Source organism: Hyperolius riggenbachi, chromosome 8 (genome assembly GCF_040937935.1).
Source record: "Hyperolius riggenbachi isolate aHypRig1 chromosome 8, aHypRig1.pri, whole genome shotgun sequence".
Taxonomy (NCBI): domain Eukaryota; kingdom Metazoa; phylum Chordata; class Amphibia; order Anura; family Hyperoliidae; genus Hyperolius; species Hyperolius riggenbachi.
In genome coordinates this window covers 35,381,403-35,395,595 of record NC_090653.1, presented here as the reverse complement: position 1 = coordinate 35,395,595, position 14,193 = coordinate 35,381,403, and the positions used below count along the sequence as shown (strand labels likewise).

Below are 14,193 nucleotides of genomic sequence, written 5' to 3'. Positions count from 1 at the left end.
AGTGGTGCTTAACGTGAACCCGAGGTGAGAATAAACTGATGAGATAAACAACTGTGTTTATCCTCCTACTCCTAAAAATGACCTTTTTACATATATATTTTTCTTATTTTATATTTAAATATTTACAAAGTTGATTAAAGAGAACCCGAGGTGAGGTTCTAACAATGAAATCCCCATACAGAGGCTGGCTCTGCCTAAAGAGCCCAGCCTCTGTTGCTATTTAGATTCCCTCTAAACCCCCCCCTGCACTTAGCGAGACCCCATTAATCACAGCCGCGCTGTGCGGCTGTGTTTACTTTTGTAACATCAGTCTCCGCTCTCCCCCCGCCTCCTGCAGAGCTCCGGTCCCTGCCCGCGTCCCTTCCCTCCAATCAGCGGGGAGGGAAGGGACGTGGGCGGGGACCGGAGCGATTCAGGAGGCGGGGGAGAGTGGAGACTGGCATTACAAAGGTAAACTCAGCCGCTGCTGACACGCTCAGTGTCGGCAGCGCGGCTGTGAATAATGGGGTCTCGCTGAGCACAGGGGGGGGCTTAGGGGGAATCTAAATAGCAACAGAGGCTGGGCTCTATAAGCAGACCCAGGCTCTGTATGGGGATTTCATTGTTAGAACCTCGCCTCGGGTTCTCTTTAAATGTTTTATTGTCTCTGCCCAGTGGCAGTCTATTAAGTTTCCCATAATTAAAATACAGGAACTATTAGTCTTTTTCTATCTCTCTCCTGCCCTCAGAAGTTGTATTCTGCCAGGGAAACTTTCATGGCTGTAATTTGCAGTGAGGTGTACTCTATTACCAAAGGTAACAACAAGACAGAAACTTGCTGGCCTGAAAATTAACTCTTACAGGCAGCAAAATAAAAACAGTAACACAGCCTGGTTAATAATATGTTTTGCACTGTACATATTCATGTTTATCTCATCATGTTGTACTTATGATTTGTGAATGATATTGTTGTGCTTTGGGAGAAGGGTTTCAGTGGATGATCAATGAAGCTAACAAGATACATGTACAGTATATTTGCATTGAATTATTTGGATGTATTTAGTGAGAAAAGGGAACAGAATTGCAACTACATTATTTTGTAAACTCTGAAAAAAATAACCTTCTCTGTGCTGACAGTTTTCATTCTTGCAGCAGGGCCGCCATCAGAAATTTTGGGGCCCCCCACATATCATCAGACCTGGGCCCCTCCCCCTCCCCAAGCCCACCCACTTACTGCTGTGTGCAGTAGTCCAGGAGGGAAAGTATGTGTCGGGGTGCAGGTGACCTAGCTGATGGGACTCTGAAACCTCTTTTTTCAGTCAGACACGCACACACTCTTACATCATCTGATCTGTGCAACCAAGTCACAGAATGCTGCCCGCCAGTCACCACAGCGCCGCCATTTTAACCAGTTCACCCCCAAGGGTTTTTACCCTAATGGACTTGAGCAATGTTCACCTGCCAGTGCGCCTCCCTTTTATTCCTTAATAACTTTATTATTACTTAGCACAATAAAATGACCTATACCTTGTTTTTTTTCACCACCAATTAGGCTTTCTGTAGGTAGTACATTGTGCTATTTTTTTTTTATTCCCGTTTTATTCCCACCTTTTTTCACCACCAATTAGGCTTTCTGTGGGTAGTACATGTTGCTATTTTTTTTTTTATTCCCATTTTTTAATGGGAAAAATAAAAAAAAATGGAAAAAAACTTATTTCTCAGTTTTCGGTCATTATAGTTTTCAAATTAAACGTTCTCCTGTGGTTTAAACCAACACATTTTATTTGCCCAGTTGTCCCGATTATTAAACCGTTTAAATGATGTCCCGATCCCAATGTATGTTATATTATTTTGAAATATAGGCGTAATTTTTCTGTTTTGTTTTTTTTTTTTTGTCCGGTCCATAATTACAAGACCCTATGTAATAAAGTAAAAGTAATTTTCCCTCATAAAATATAGATCAAAAAAGCTGAGTCCCTAAGGCAACTATTTGTGTATTTTTTTTAAAACCAATTTCTTTTAACAAGTTTTTTTTTTTTGGGGGGGGGGGGGGGGCTTTGGAAGTGTAAGTTGTTAATTCTATTAATATTGTGTATGTATGTATGTGCCTGTATGTGTAATTTTACTTTTTGGCCACAAGATGGAGATAGTGAACACTCTCCCGTTATAGGAAGTGTTCACTTTTTTTTTTTTTTTTTTACATTTAACTACACTGTGACTGTTTCCTGTTTTATGAATGGACGTGGCCACTGATCGCGGTCATGTCCATTCATTCCAGGCATTGCGATCCTCTTCCCCAATCACTGAACACGAAATCCCACCGGAAATGGCGGCGGGAGCTGCGCGCACATGTGCGGAGCAGCGGCGGGAACGAGCAAAGTATTAAAATGTCCTGTTGCCATTAACAGGCTCAAACAGGACGTTTTAATACGATACATTGTCATTAAGTGGTTAAACAAGCCAGCCAGCAAACCCAAACTCCAGCCACCCAGCAAAAACTAGCTAGGGATCTGGTTATATGCAGCAGAGTGCACTGCAGCAAAGAAAGGGGTGTGGCCATGCACTGGAACATGGGTGTGGTCTTGATGGGTCATGGGCAGACCCAAAGGTACATGAAATGAATAGCTTTGTTATTTACAGAGAGTGGGTCTGCCCAGAAAAAAAATAGATAAAATAATCAAGTAGTTACATGCCTCATGATAATTCATCAAGTAGTCACATGCCGCTAAATAAAAATATTACGTAGTCACACTGATAAGATAATTAAGTAGCTGGGTGCCTTACAATAAACAAATTAAATAGTGGTGGGACATAAACTGGCTTGCAAAGAGTAAAACTGGATTTTATTATTGCTAGAGGGGGGACGAATCCACTATTGGGGCCGTAGGCAGTATAATTGCTATAAATCTTAAACTTCTAATAAATAAAGACCATGAGACACTCCAAATGTTGGAGAAAAAAGGCTGTGTCAATTATTTATTGGATAAAAAAAAAAACTTACAGCTAAGGTGAAACTTAAAGCAACACCTTTGTTGGTAACACAATAAACTTACTGGTAAATCCGAACACCAGTACTTATCTGACCACTACGGCCCAGATAAGATATACGGTAATCAAGATATTTAACACCTATCTGTAAAAGAAAATTTGGTCCATGCATAAAGCATGACGAAACCAACAAAAAAATTGATCACAACAAAATGTTTATTTATTTATATATTATTATTATTATTATTCTTATGTGGGATGGGTGAGTGGGTGCTTGTCCAAACAGCTCCAGATTTACTGCAGGTAAATAGGCTGCACTCTCCTCTTTATATACCCTAAACTAGCCCTCCATCTGGCCCATTTCAGCCAATCAACAGAACTTGACAGTTGTTTTTCCCCAACTGCCATCCTAACCACATTTGCATTAGCACTTAGATTTAAACCAATCAAATTAAAGCCTACATTCCCATATTAAAATAAACCTTTCCCTATTAACAACCACAGGCCCCAACTGCCATCGTAACTGCCATCTGACCTCATTTGCATTAGTACTTAGATCTAACCAATCAAATTAAAGCCTACACTCCCATATGAAAATAACCTATCCCATATTAACTGCCACAGGCCCCAATTGAAGACTTCATTAAATTATGGCTTCGCTGGTATAGTTGCTCCCAGTATAGGTAGCCAGACACAGGTAGCCAAGTATAGCTTCCCCCAGTATAGGTAGCCAGGTATCATTGACACCTCCCCCCCCCCCATTTAGGTAGCTAGGTAAAGGTGCCCCCAGTATAGGTTTTCCAGGTATAGTTGCCTCCCATATAGAAAGCTAGGTAAAGGTGCCCCCAGTATAGGTAGCTAGGTAAGGGTGCCCCCAGTATAGGTAGCTAGGTAAAGGTGCCTTCAATATAGGTAGCTAGGTATAGGTGCCTTCAGTATAGGTAGCTAGGTATAGGTGCCTTCAGTATAGGTAGCTAGGTAAAGGTGTGCCCAGTATAAGTAGTTGATAGCGGTAGCCCCCCATCCTCCTCTCCCCCTCCGTTCCCCACCCCATGTCCGCCTCTCGCACCTTATGCATGCATTCCAGCTTACAACACAGACCTCTCTCGTCCTCCTCCTCGCTGTTCCTAGTGCTTGGCTTCTGCTGATGACACGCTCAGTGTCATCAGCAAAAGCCAGTCACTAGGGCAACAGTGAGGAGAAAGAGAGAGGTCTGCGTTCAAGACTGGACTACGTAAGCTGCTTAGTGTATCTGTACGGGGGGGGTGGGGGGGTGAGTGAGTGAAGGAGGCGTGGGGGTCACTGCAATCTGAGGTCTGATTGAGAGACATCAGACACCAGGAGGCACACTGCAGGGGGAGGGAGGCCCCTAAGTGCAAGAGCCTGGCATTTGGTATCTCAGATGAAGCACCTTTTATCAACCCCCCACCACACCTCAATACTTCTATAGAAGCTTTGAATAGTAGATAGTAGCAATCATTAACAAACTGTTCCCCATCCCTTCTTGCATAGAGTGTTTGGGGGGGGGGGGGTAGTCTCTTAGCTACCTCACTGCTCCTTCCATATACAATTACTGCTCTGCTGTATCTCATTCGCTATTGCTGTCTACTGCTTTTTCATGCATACCCATACTCATGTCCCATAACCCAATAACTTAGTCTACAACCTGTGCATTCCCCACCAGAGTTGAATTTGCAAGTTCTATATATTTATATATCACTAACCTCTTCTGCAGAATTTACAGAAGTTCTGTATTATACGGTCTTCAGAGAGGCTCAGAATCTAATCCTGGCCACAGTTATAGTCTTACCCTATTATTACTATGCAATTTTATATAGCAACTAGCTGATTGCCCGGCGTTGCCCGGGAATATATTTGGCTGGTGTCGGCTCCACCCACTTTTTCTAACCCTAACAATTAATCAATTACCAAGTTTGTGAGCTTTGTGGTCTTTGGAATCAATAATTTGTATTGAAATGAAAAAATCTGATGGGTTGTTTGTGGCTCCACCCCCTTTTCTGAATTTGAACCCCAGTCACCCAATGACCAACTGTACCAGGTTCGAGGCCTCTGCCATTAACAGTGCAAGAATGGTAGCAATTAAATATTCCACTTGAAAAGCAATAGGTGAAGCTTTATACACTATTGTAGGCTCCACCCACTTTTCTGAATATTAATCCCATTCACTGAGTGAGCAACTGTGCAAAGTTTAAGAACCCTCCAATTAACAGTGTAAGAATGGCTGCAGTATACATTTTCCCAGGGAAATTTGTATTTGTCTCCACCCACTGAAGACCCGGCATTGCCCGTGTATGTATTTTACTGATTTGGGCCCCGCCCACTTTTTCTAACTCTAACGCACAAACACTCAATGACCAAGTTTGTGAGCTTTGGGGTCTTTAGCATCAATAATTTGTATATTCCCATAGAAATTAAACAAATCAGATTGGCTGTTTGTGGCTCTGCCCCTCTCCAGCATTTGAACCCCAGTCACCCAATGACCAACTGTAGCAGGTTTGAGGCATCTGCTATTACCAGTGTAAAAATGGCAGCAATTTAAATATTCCCCTTGAAAATCGACAGGTGAATTTTGATTGGCTATGATATGCTCCACCCACTTCCCTGAATATTAATCTCAGTCACCCAGTGACCATCTGGGCAACGTTTGGGAACCCTGCCATTAACAGTGTAAGAAGGCCTTCAGTCTACATTTTCCCAGTGAAATTTGGTTTTGGCTCTGCCTTCTTTTTGTCACCTGGACATACAGTCACTCAATGACCAAGTTTCTGAGCTTTGGGGTCCTTGGCATCAATAATTTGTATTTTCCAAAAAATGAAACTGTTTGTGGCTCTGTCCCCTTTTCTGAATTTGAACCCCAATGACTAACTGTACCAGGTTTGAGGCTTGTGCCGTTAACAGTGCAAGAATGACAGCAATTTTAATATTCCCCTTGAAAATCAACAGGTGATTTTGATTGGCTTTTTTAGGCTCTATCCACTGTTATGAATATTAATCCCAGTCACCCAGTAACCAATTGTGCAAAGTTTGAGAACCCTGCCATTAACAGTGTAAGAAGGGCTGCAGTTTACAATTTCCCAGAAAATCTGTTTTTGACTCCACCTACTTTTTGTAACCTTGACACACAGTCGACCAAGTTTGTGAGCTTTTGGGTTCCAGGCATCAAAATTGTGTGAATGGAAGCAGTTTATCAAAAAAAAGCAGATCTGATTGGATTTTTGTGGCTCCACCCCTTTAGTGAATTTGAACCACAGTCACTTGATGATCGACTATAGCAGGTTTGAGGCCTCTGCCATTAACAGTGTAAGAATGACAGCAGTTTCAATATTCCCCTTGAAAATCAATAGGTGAATTTTGATTGGCTCTTGTAGGCTCCACCTACTTTTCCATATATTAATCCTAGTCCCCTAGTGACCAACTGTGTCAAGTTTGAGATCCCTGCCATTAACAGTGTAAGAATCGCTGCAATTTATATTTTGCCATGTAAAAAGTTGTTTTTGGCTCTGCCCACTAACCTTGACATACAGTCACTCACTGACCAAGTTTATGAGCTTTGTGGTCTTTGGCATCAATAAGTTGCATGTTACCATTGAAATTAAACAAATCTGATTGGCTGTTTTTGGCCCACTCCCTTTTCAGAATTTAAACCCCAGTCTCCCAGTGACTGACTGTACCAGATTTGAGGCCTCTGCCATTAAGAGTGTATGAATAGCAGCAATGTAATTATTCCCCTTGAAAATCAAAAGGTGAATTTTGATTGGCTGTTGTAGGCTACACCCACTTTCCTGAATATTAGTCCCAGTCACCCAGTGGCAAACTGTGTCAAGTTTGAGAACCCTGCCAATAACAGAATGGCTGAAATCAATTTAAAAAATCTGATTGGCTGTTTGTGGCTCCACCCACTTTAGTGAATTTGGACCCCAGTCACCCAATAACTGACTGTATAAGGTTTGAGACCTCTGCCATTAAAGGATACCACAGCTGAATAAACAGATAACTCCAGTGTGTGGGGGGTCAAAAGTACATACTGTGACCTCCTCCTGCCCCCTCCGTCTGCCGCTGTTCGTGCACTATTCATGCCGGTGTCCCGGCGACTTGCTTGACCCTTGACCTGAACATATTTCTTCCCTCTTCACTTCTGGCCAGCGCATAGCTTTCGGCTCAGAAGCACGCTGTCCTCTCCGTCTAATCTGGGCTGCGTGTGCGCTCCATTATTGGAACACACACGCAGCCCAGATTAGACGGAGTAAAATGTAATGTAGATGTTCCCCTTTGAAAATCAATAGGTACATTTTGATTGTCTGTTTTTAGGCTCCACCCACATTTCTGAATATTAATCCCAGTCACCCAGTGGCCAATTGTGTCAAATTTGGGAACCCTGCCATGTAAAAAATTAAGTTGTTGGCGCCGCACAATTTTTCTAACCTTGACATACAGTCACTCTATCAAGTTTATCAGCTTTGGGGTCCTTGGTATCAATACTTTGTATATTCCCATTGAAAAATAAACAAATCTGATTGGCTGTTTGTGGCTCCGCCCCCTTTCTGAATTTGAACCCTAATCACCCAGTGACCGATTGTAGCAGGTTTGAGGCATCTGCTATTAACAGTATAAGAATAGTAGCAGCTTAAATATTCCCTTTGAAAATCGAAAGGTGAATTTCTATTGGCTGTTGTAGGCTCCACCTACCTTCCAAATTCTTAATCTCATTCACCCAGTGACCAACTGTGCAAAGTTTGAGAACCCTGCCATTAACGGTGTAAGAATGCCTACAGTTTATATTTTCCCAGTGAAATTTGTTTTTGGCTCCGCCCACTTTTTGTAACCTGGACACACAGTCACTCAATGACCAAGTTTGTGAGCTTTCAGGTTCCTGGCATCAAAAATGTGTGAATGGAAGCAGTTTATCCACCAAGGAAATCTGATTGGCTGTTTGTGGCCCCGCCCCTTTAGTGAATTTGGACCCCAGTTACCCAAAGACACACTGTAGGAAGTTTGAAGCCTCTGCCATTAACAGTGTAAGAATGACAGCAGTTTAAATATTCCCCTTGAAAATCAATAGGTGAATTTTGATTGGCTTTTTTAGGCTCCACCCACTTTCTTGAATCTTAATCGCATTCACCCAGTGACCAAGTGTGGCAAGTTTGAGAACCCTGCGATTAACAGTCTAAGAATGGCTGCAGTTTACATTTTCCCATTTAAAATGAATAGCTGCAATTTGATTGGCTGTTTTATGCTCCGCCCACTTTTCCTGGATTTGTAACCTCGGTCACCAAGTGACCAACTGTGCCAAGTGTGGGGACTCTGGCTTGATTACTGGCAGAATGGCAGCCTTTTACACTTTTCCCATTGACTTGAATGGGTGAAATCTGATTCGCTGTTTGTAGCTCCGCCCACGTGTGCAGGGGGGACGCGAGACCCCCAGAACATATCATCCCAGGTAGTAAGGGATCTGTGTACCAAGTTTCGTTCAAATCGGTCATGCCGTTTTCGCGTGATCGCGGCACATACACACATACATACATACATACATACATACATACATCCGATTTTATATATATAGATGACATCTCCTGTAGCACTTTACAAAGTACATAACCGTGTCTAATAACACTTTACAGAGTGCGTTGTCAGTTGGTCTTTAAATACTGTAACTGGAAGAAATGTAATATGATTGTCCTGTTAATAACAGCCAGTTTGTCTTTCATACTCTATCATGTGTTATATCTTGAATATACAGCCTGTGATGAGAATTATAGATATATGTAAGATGCTCATAAAACAACTGTGTTTACAGGTGCAGAAGTCAATAAAACAGGAAACATCTGCCTTGTGATGTTTGGGGTTTTATGTAAAGAAAAGCTTCATGGAGAGCCACAAAACTTTCCACTTACAACTGTCTCATTGGAAAAGGCAACAAAATTGATTTCTGCTGTATACACTATTTTCAGGGCATTACTTCCTGTAATTTACCTGGACTATCTGACCTTATTCTGAACTGTCTCCTTTATTATTCTAGCCCCGTACTATACTGCCCACTAAAATATACTTACCACCTGAAAGAAAATTTTGTTTTAACCACTTAAGTGGTTTGAGATGGATAATCTGTGTTCTGCAGGACTTCAGTTCCTGTTTAGGGACGTAAATAATTGTCTATTGCGGCGCGTGGCCACCACTCGCTCCCGCGCAAGTACTCAACTCGCTCAAGTGCGGGGTACTCATCACCGCAGTTCCCATTCATTGATCTAAGGCCCAGTGCACACCGAGCGGTTTTTGGAGCGATCCGCCGGCCGCATCCGCCTGGAAAAACGCTTGGCTAATGTATTGCAATGGGATGGTGCACATCGGTGGTTTGAGTTTTTTGCCAAGCCGCAAACGCGCCTCCTGCTGCGCGTTTGCGGATTTCGGAAGCGTTTCGTCCTCAATGTAAAGTATAGGAAAACCGCAAACCGCTCTGAAAAACGCTACTTCAGAGCGGTTTGCCAGGCGTTTTTGTTACAGTAGCTGTTCAGTAACAGTTTTTACTGTAACAATATGTGTAATCTGCTACACAAAAACGCACGCAAAACCGCTAGGTATGTTTAGAAAACCTCTTTAAACATACCTAGAATCGCTCTGAAATCAGCTCCCAAAACCGCTAGCGTATTGCGGATCTGCTAGCGGTTTTGGTGTGCACTGGGCCTAAGTGATGGATGCAAAACTAAAAAAAAATGCACCTTTATTTCCAAATAAAATATTGGCGCCATACATTGTACTAGGGAAATATTTTAAACATTTTAATAACCTGGACAAATGGGCAAACACAATGTGTGGGATTTAATTATAATAGCATGTGCTATTTTAAATTTATAATGGCTGAAAACTGACAAATAATAATTTTTATTCCATTTTCTTTCTTATTTTTCCTGTTAAAATGCATTTACAAAAAAAACGTGCTTAGCAAGATGTTCCACCCAAACAAAGCCTAATTGGTGGCAAAACAAAAAAACAAGATATCGATCATTTCGTTGTGATAAGTAGTGATAAATGTATTGGCGAATGAATGGAAGGAGTGCTGTAAAGTGAAAATTGCTCTGGTACAAAAGGGGAAAAACCCCTCAGTAGTGAAGTGGTTAATACTTACTCTTACACTAAAATAAATACTCCACCACAGGCTGCAGCCCTTTTTTAGGGTTAAAGGGGTATAATAGGGGTATATCAATAAAGCTTGAAATGGAATTCAAAATCAACCAACATCCATGATGTAAATTTCCAGTTTCACCACATCATGGGGGAAACATTGCTTTATTATGTATGTATGTTTTTTGTGGGGGAAAGCATGTCATTTTGGTTCTCACACTGTCCAGCGTTGCCCAGACCTGGGTGCCACCATAGACAGACATAATGTTATTATGTCTAGCTACACAAGGGTAATTTGGGGATTCGGCGATTGCCAGACTCCGAACTACTTCTCCCTCTGAGTTACGAGCTACGACTGCCACTGCCTTTGAGTTATGCAGTTGCATTATAGTTGGCTCAACCCACCTCATCTTATGGCTACACCCATTTCTTGGTGCAGCCTCTACTTGGTAGCTCAGGGTGGCCTGGATCTTTCAGGATCCTAGCAACGCCCCTGGGTGACATACCCCATAAAGTGCCATTGACAGTGTATATAAAAGGATGGGTGGTGTTGTCTCAAAAAAACGATGCCACAGACTGCTGCAGACTCCTAATGAGCCTCCAAATGATTAGGACACAGTCAGCCAACAGACAGCCAGCACCGATCACAGGGAAGTTTCCCCAAAACACCTACTTGGTGAACCTGAATGTCAGGCTAAAGCCACAGCCACTAAGATGGAGGAAAAAAGGGAGAGAAAACACCACAGCAATACCATTCAGTTAACATCAACATATTGTATGATCTATTCTAAAGGATTTTTTTTTTTACCTTCACCCCACATTTAAAATGCAATTAATTAACTGTTGAGTGTGGTCTGGTGTAAGTTATGGAAAGAATCTGAAAACATAACAACAATAGTTGTTTAGGTGATACCTCTATTGACTAACTGTACAAGATTCCTTTGCAAGCTTTCAAAACTTTAAGTTTCTTCTTTAGGAATGTTTCAGAACTGGTTCAGAATCGTACCTATAGTTCTTAACCAGTTCTGAAACTTGCCTGAAGAAGAAACTTAAAGTTTTAAAAGCTTGCAGAAAAATCATGTACAGTTAGTCATTATAGGTATTACCTAAACAATTTTTGTTGTTATGTTTTTGAATTAATTACCTGTGATTTGAACTAAAAACTTGGTAGAGGGACAGAGGGCAAAATGGGGGTGTCTTGCTATGCACTGCTGTTGTCCTATGCCAGTACACGTCTATTTGAATTGCAGTACCACAGTGGATGTCTTCTGTTGGGATTAAACTGATTCTGCAACAATTCCTTCTGAATTTCTAGATTGGAATCCCTGCAGCTCATTTTGAGAGATATTCTCTGAAAGACAGTAAAAGTGCTATGCGCAGGTAGCGCACTGCAATGTTTCCGGTACTTATGCCACTGACATAAAGTGGTTGCACAGTTAGCAGTAACACCAAGAAGTAATCCCTATAATGCATCACATCCAGAAAGTGAGTAAATATGCAAATAAAAAAATCTGGCCATGGTGGTAATTGCCAGAACTGGAAATAGAGGAAACTGGTATCATTTTGAGCAGCTTTGCCTAATCAAAATGTGTGTCTCATCAATGGGAAAACAATTGTGACCAGTGATTTGGATGCCATATTTTCTACATAATTGCTCCCTTTCTCCCCCTTTTTCTGAGGACAGTCAGTGGCAAATCATTCTCTAAAAATCAAGGCATACATTCAGACACAGTGTGATAGGACTTCAGAGGTAGATGTGTTACCCATTCAAGTCATGGAGAATCAAATCCACTAATATTTTGTAACAGACCAAACTACTAATAAACTATGTCAATTACAATGTTACTTTCTTAACCACTTCAGTCCACTTATCACACCTAAATGATCTATGTCTTGTGTTTGTCAAGACAAATTAGGCTTTTTGAGGGTGTTTTTTTTAGTAATTATTTTATTCTCTAGGCATTTTAAAGAGAACAAAGAGAAACAAAATGAAAAAAATGCACAATTTCTCCAAAAGCAATTTAAAGAAATCAGTAACTTATGTGTTGGGCCTAAACTGCAAAGGAAATTTTTTTGGCAAACATGCTATGTAAAAATAGAGCTCTTAAATTTATTGGTAAAATTAAAGACAAAAATTGAGAAAACAGGTATGATACACAAGATATTGCTGGAGTCTTTGTGGCCTATTACGAAGACCTCTATAACATCCCCAAGGCTACAACTCCCCAAAACTTTTGCAGAAAGACTCACTCTCAAAGTTATGTGAAGAAGACCAACAATTATTAGATAAACCTATTACTGAAACAGAATTCTACGAAGTAGTTGACAACTTAGTGCCAGGGAAAATTCCAGGTCCAGATGGCTATATGGCAGAATTTTACACAAGCTTCAAAATAGAATTAGGCCCCTCTTTTTCAGGCGACCTAACAATTCAGTCACATATATTTTCAGGGGTTATAACATTCCTAGGGGGAAGCAGCAGGGGTGGCCCGCCCCGTGTGTTATCATGGTGAGTGGTGGGACCTGGAGCCCGGTGCAGTGCCCATGTCCACTGTGCTCAGCTCCTCCAGCTTAGGCAATGAATTCAGTGTTGCGCCGCGTGCGAAAGCCATGCTGATATTTCACCTGCTTGCTGGAGTCCAGTGTGGTCTGACCTCCTGTCCGCTCAGCTCTCCCCCTAGTGCTGGCACCGCTTCCTGCACTCGTGCAATCATGTGATACAGGAAGAGATGCCGGACACTAGGAGGAGAGCTGAGCAGACAGGGGGTCGGTAAATGCTGCAAGGCGGATGAGGTGAGATATCAGCATGCCTTCCACGTGCTGCATTCTGCATACTCGGCATTCATTGCCTTAGCTTTGGGGGCCACTAACTCCACCACAGGGGGAAGGCGATGACACTGGACTAGCTCACAATCTACTCCTACCTTAGTCACGGTGTAATGACCTGCCATATTACTATGTACTTATATAGCACTGACATCTTCTGCAGCACTTTACAGAGTACATAGTCATGTCACTAACTGCCCTCACAATCTAATCCTACTGTAATCATAGTCTAATTCCCCACCATATTATTATTCTGCATTTATATAGCACCACTGACATCTTCAGCAGCACTTTACAGAGTACATAGTCATGCCACTGACTGCCCTCAGGGGAGCTCTCAATCGAATCCTGCCACAGTCATAGTCTAATGTCCTACCATATTATTATTATGCATTTATATAGCACTGACATCTTCAGCAGCACTTTACAGAGCACATAGTCATGCCACTGACTGCCCTCAGGGGAGCTCTCAATCGAATCCTGCCACAGTCATAGTCTAATGTCCTACCACATTATTATGATGCATTTATATAGCATTCACATCTTCTGTAGCGCTTTACAGAGCACATAGTCATTTCCCTCAGAGGAGCTCACAATCTAATCTCTACTATAGTCCTATTAGACAGTTGTACCTGTCAAAAATCAGCACCGGGTATCAAATATCCCAGGTACGTCACTGTTCAGACATAATGAAATCGGCAGGTATAAATTACATGATTTTAATGTTTTCACAAGATACGACTCCTCTGTACTCACCAGCATGTACAGCTGCAGACCCCAGAAAGAGCAAGAGGATGGGGATCAGCTTCATCTTCCATAGTTTCCTATATCAGGAGTATACAATATGTGTTATCCTTAACTACATACATAGAAGTTTCATAAACACTAACAAAGTGAATAAGTGACTCTGTGTACAGAAGGGAGGGGCTCTGTGTTCACTGGGCGGATCTGTGGCTTTTTTCAATAGAAGATTGTTTCCTGATGATTTAGTAGCTGTAGAGCAGAGGATGGCAGCATAGACAGGGAATACACAGAAAAACATACAAAGGGAGAAAGTGAAACTAAAATCCAGACTGTTTCACAAACCAGAAATACCAGTCTGGACTCGACCTAGGCTGTAGTCAGAGAGCAGCTTTCAGCGCACTGCCAGTAATGGAAACAGGAGGTTGCAGATATTGTAGCAGATTGGAGACACCAGTGGCAGAGCTCATGACTGTCCTGTTTTTGGTGGCAAAACTCTCTGTCCCACTTTCCAAATCTAAA

General features: G+C 41.9%; 1 protein-coding gene across 1 annotated transcript in view; it reads right to left on the bottom strand.

The window, feature by feature from the left end:
• LOC137527278 (class I histocompatibility antigen, F10 alpha chain-like) overlaps positions 1 to 13,808 on the bottom strand; it is a 41,596-nt gene extending 27,788 nt beyond the window's left edge. Inside the window, exon 1 of the mRNA XM_068247786.1 lies at positions 13,687 to 13,808. Coding sequence (XP_068103887.1) covers positions 13,687 to 13,741 — 55 coding nt within the window. The 5' untranslated portion in view covers positions 13,742 to 13,808. The remainder of the gene's footprint in view (positions 1 to 13,686) is intronic.
• Between the last annotated feature and the right edge of the window lie 385 nt (positions 13,809 to 14,193).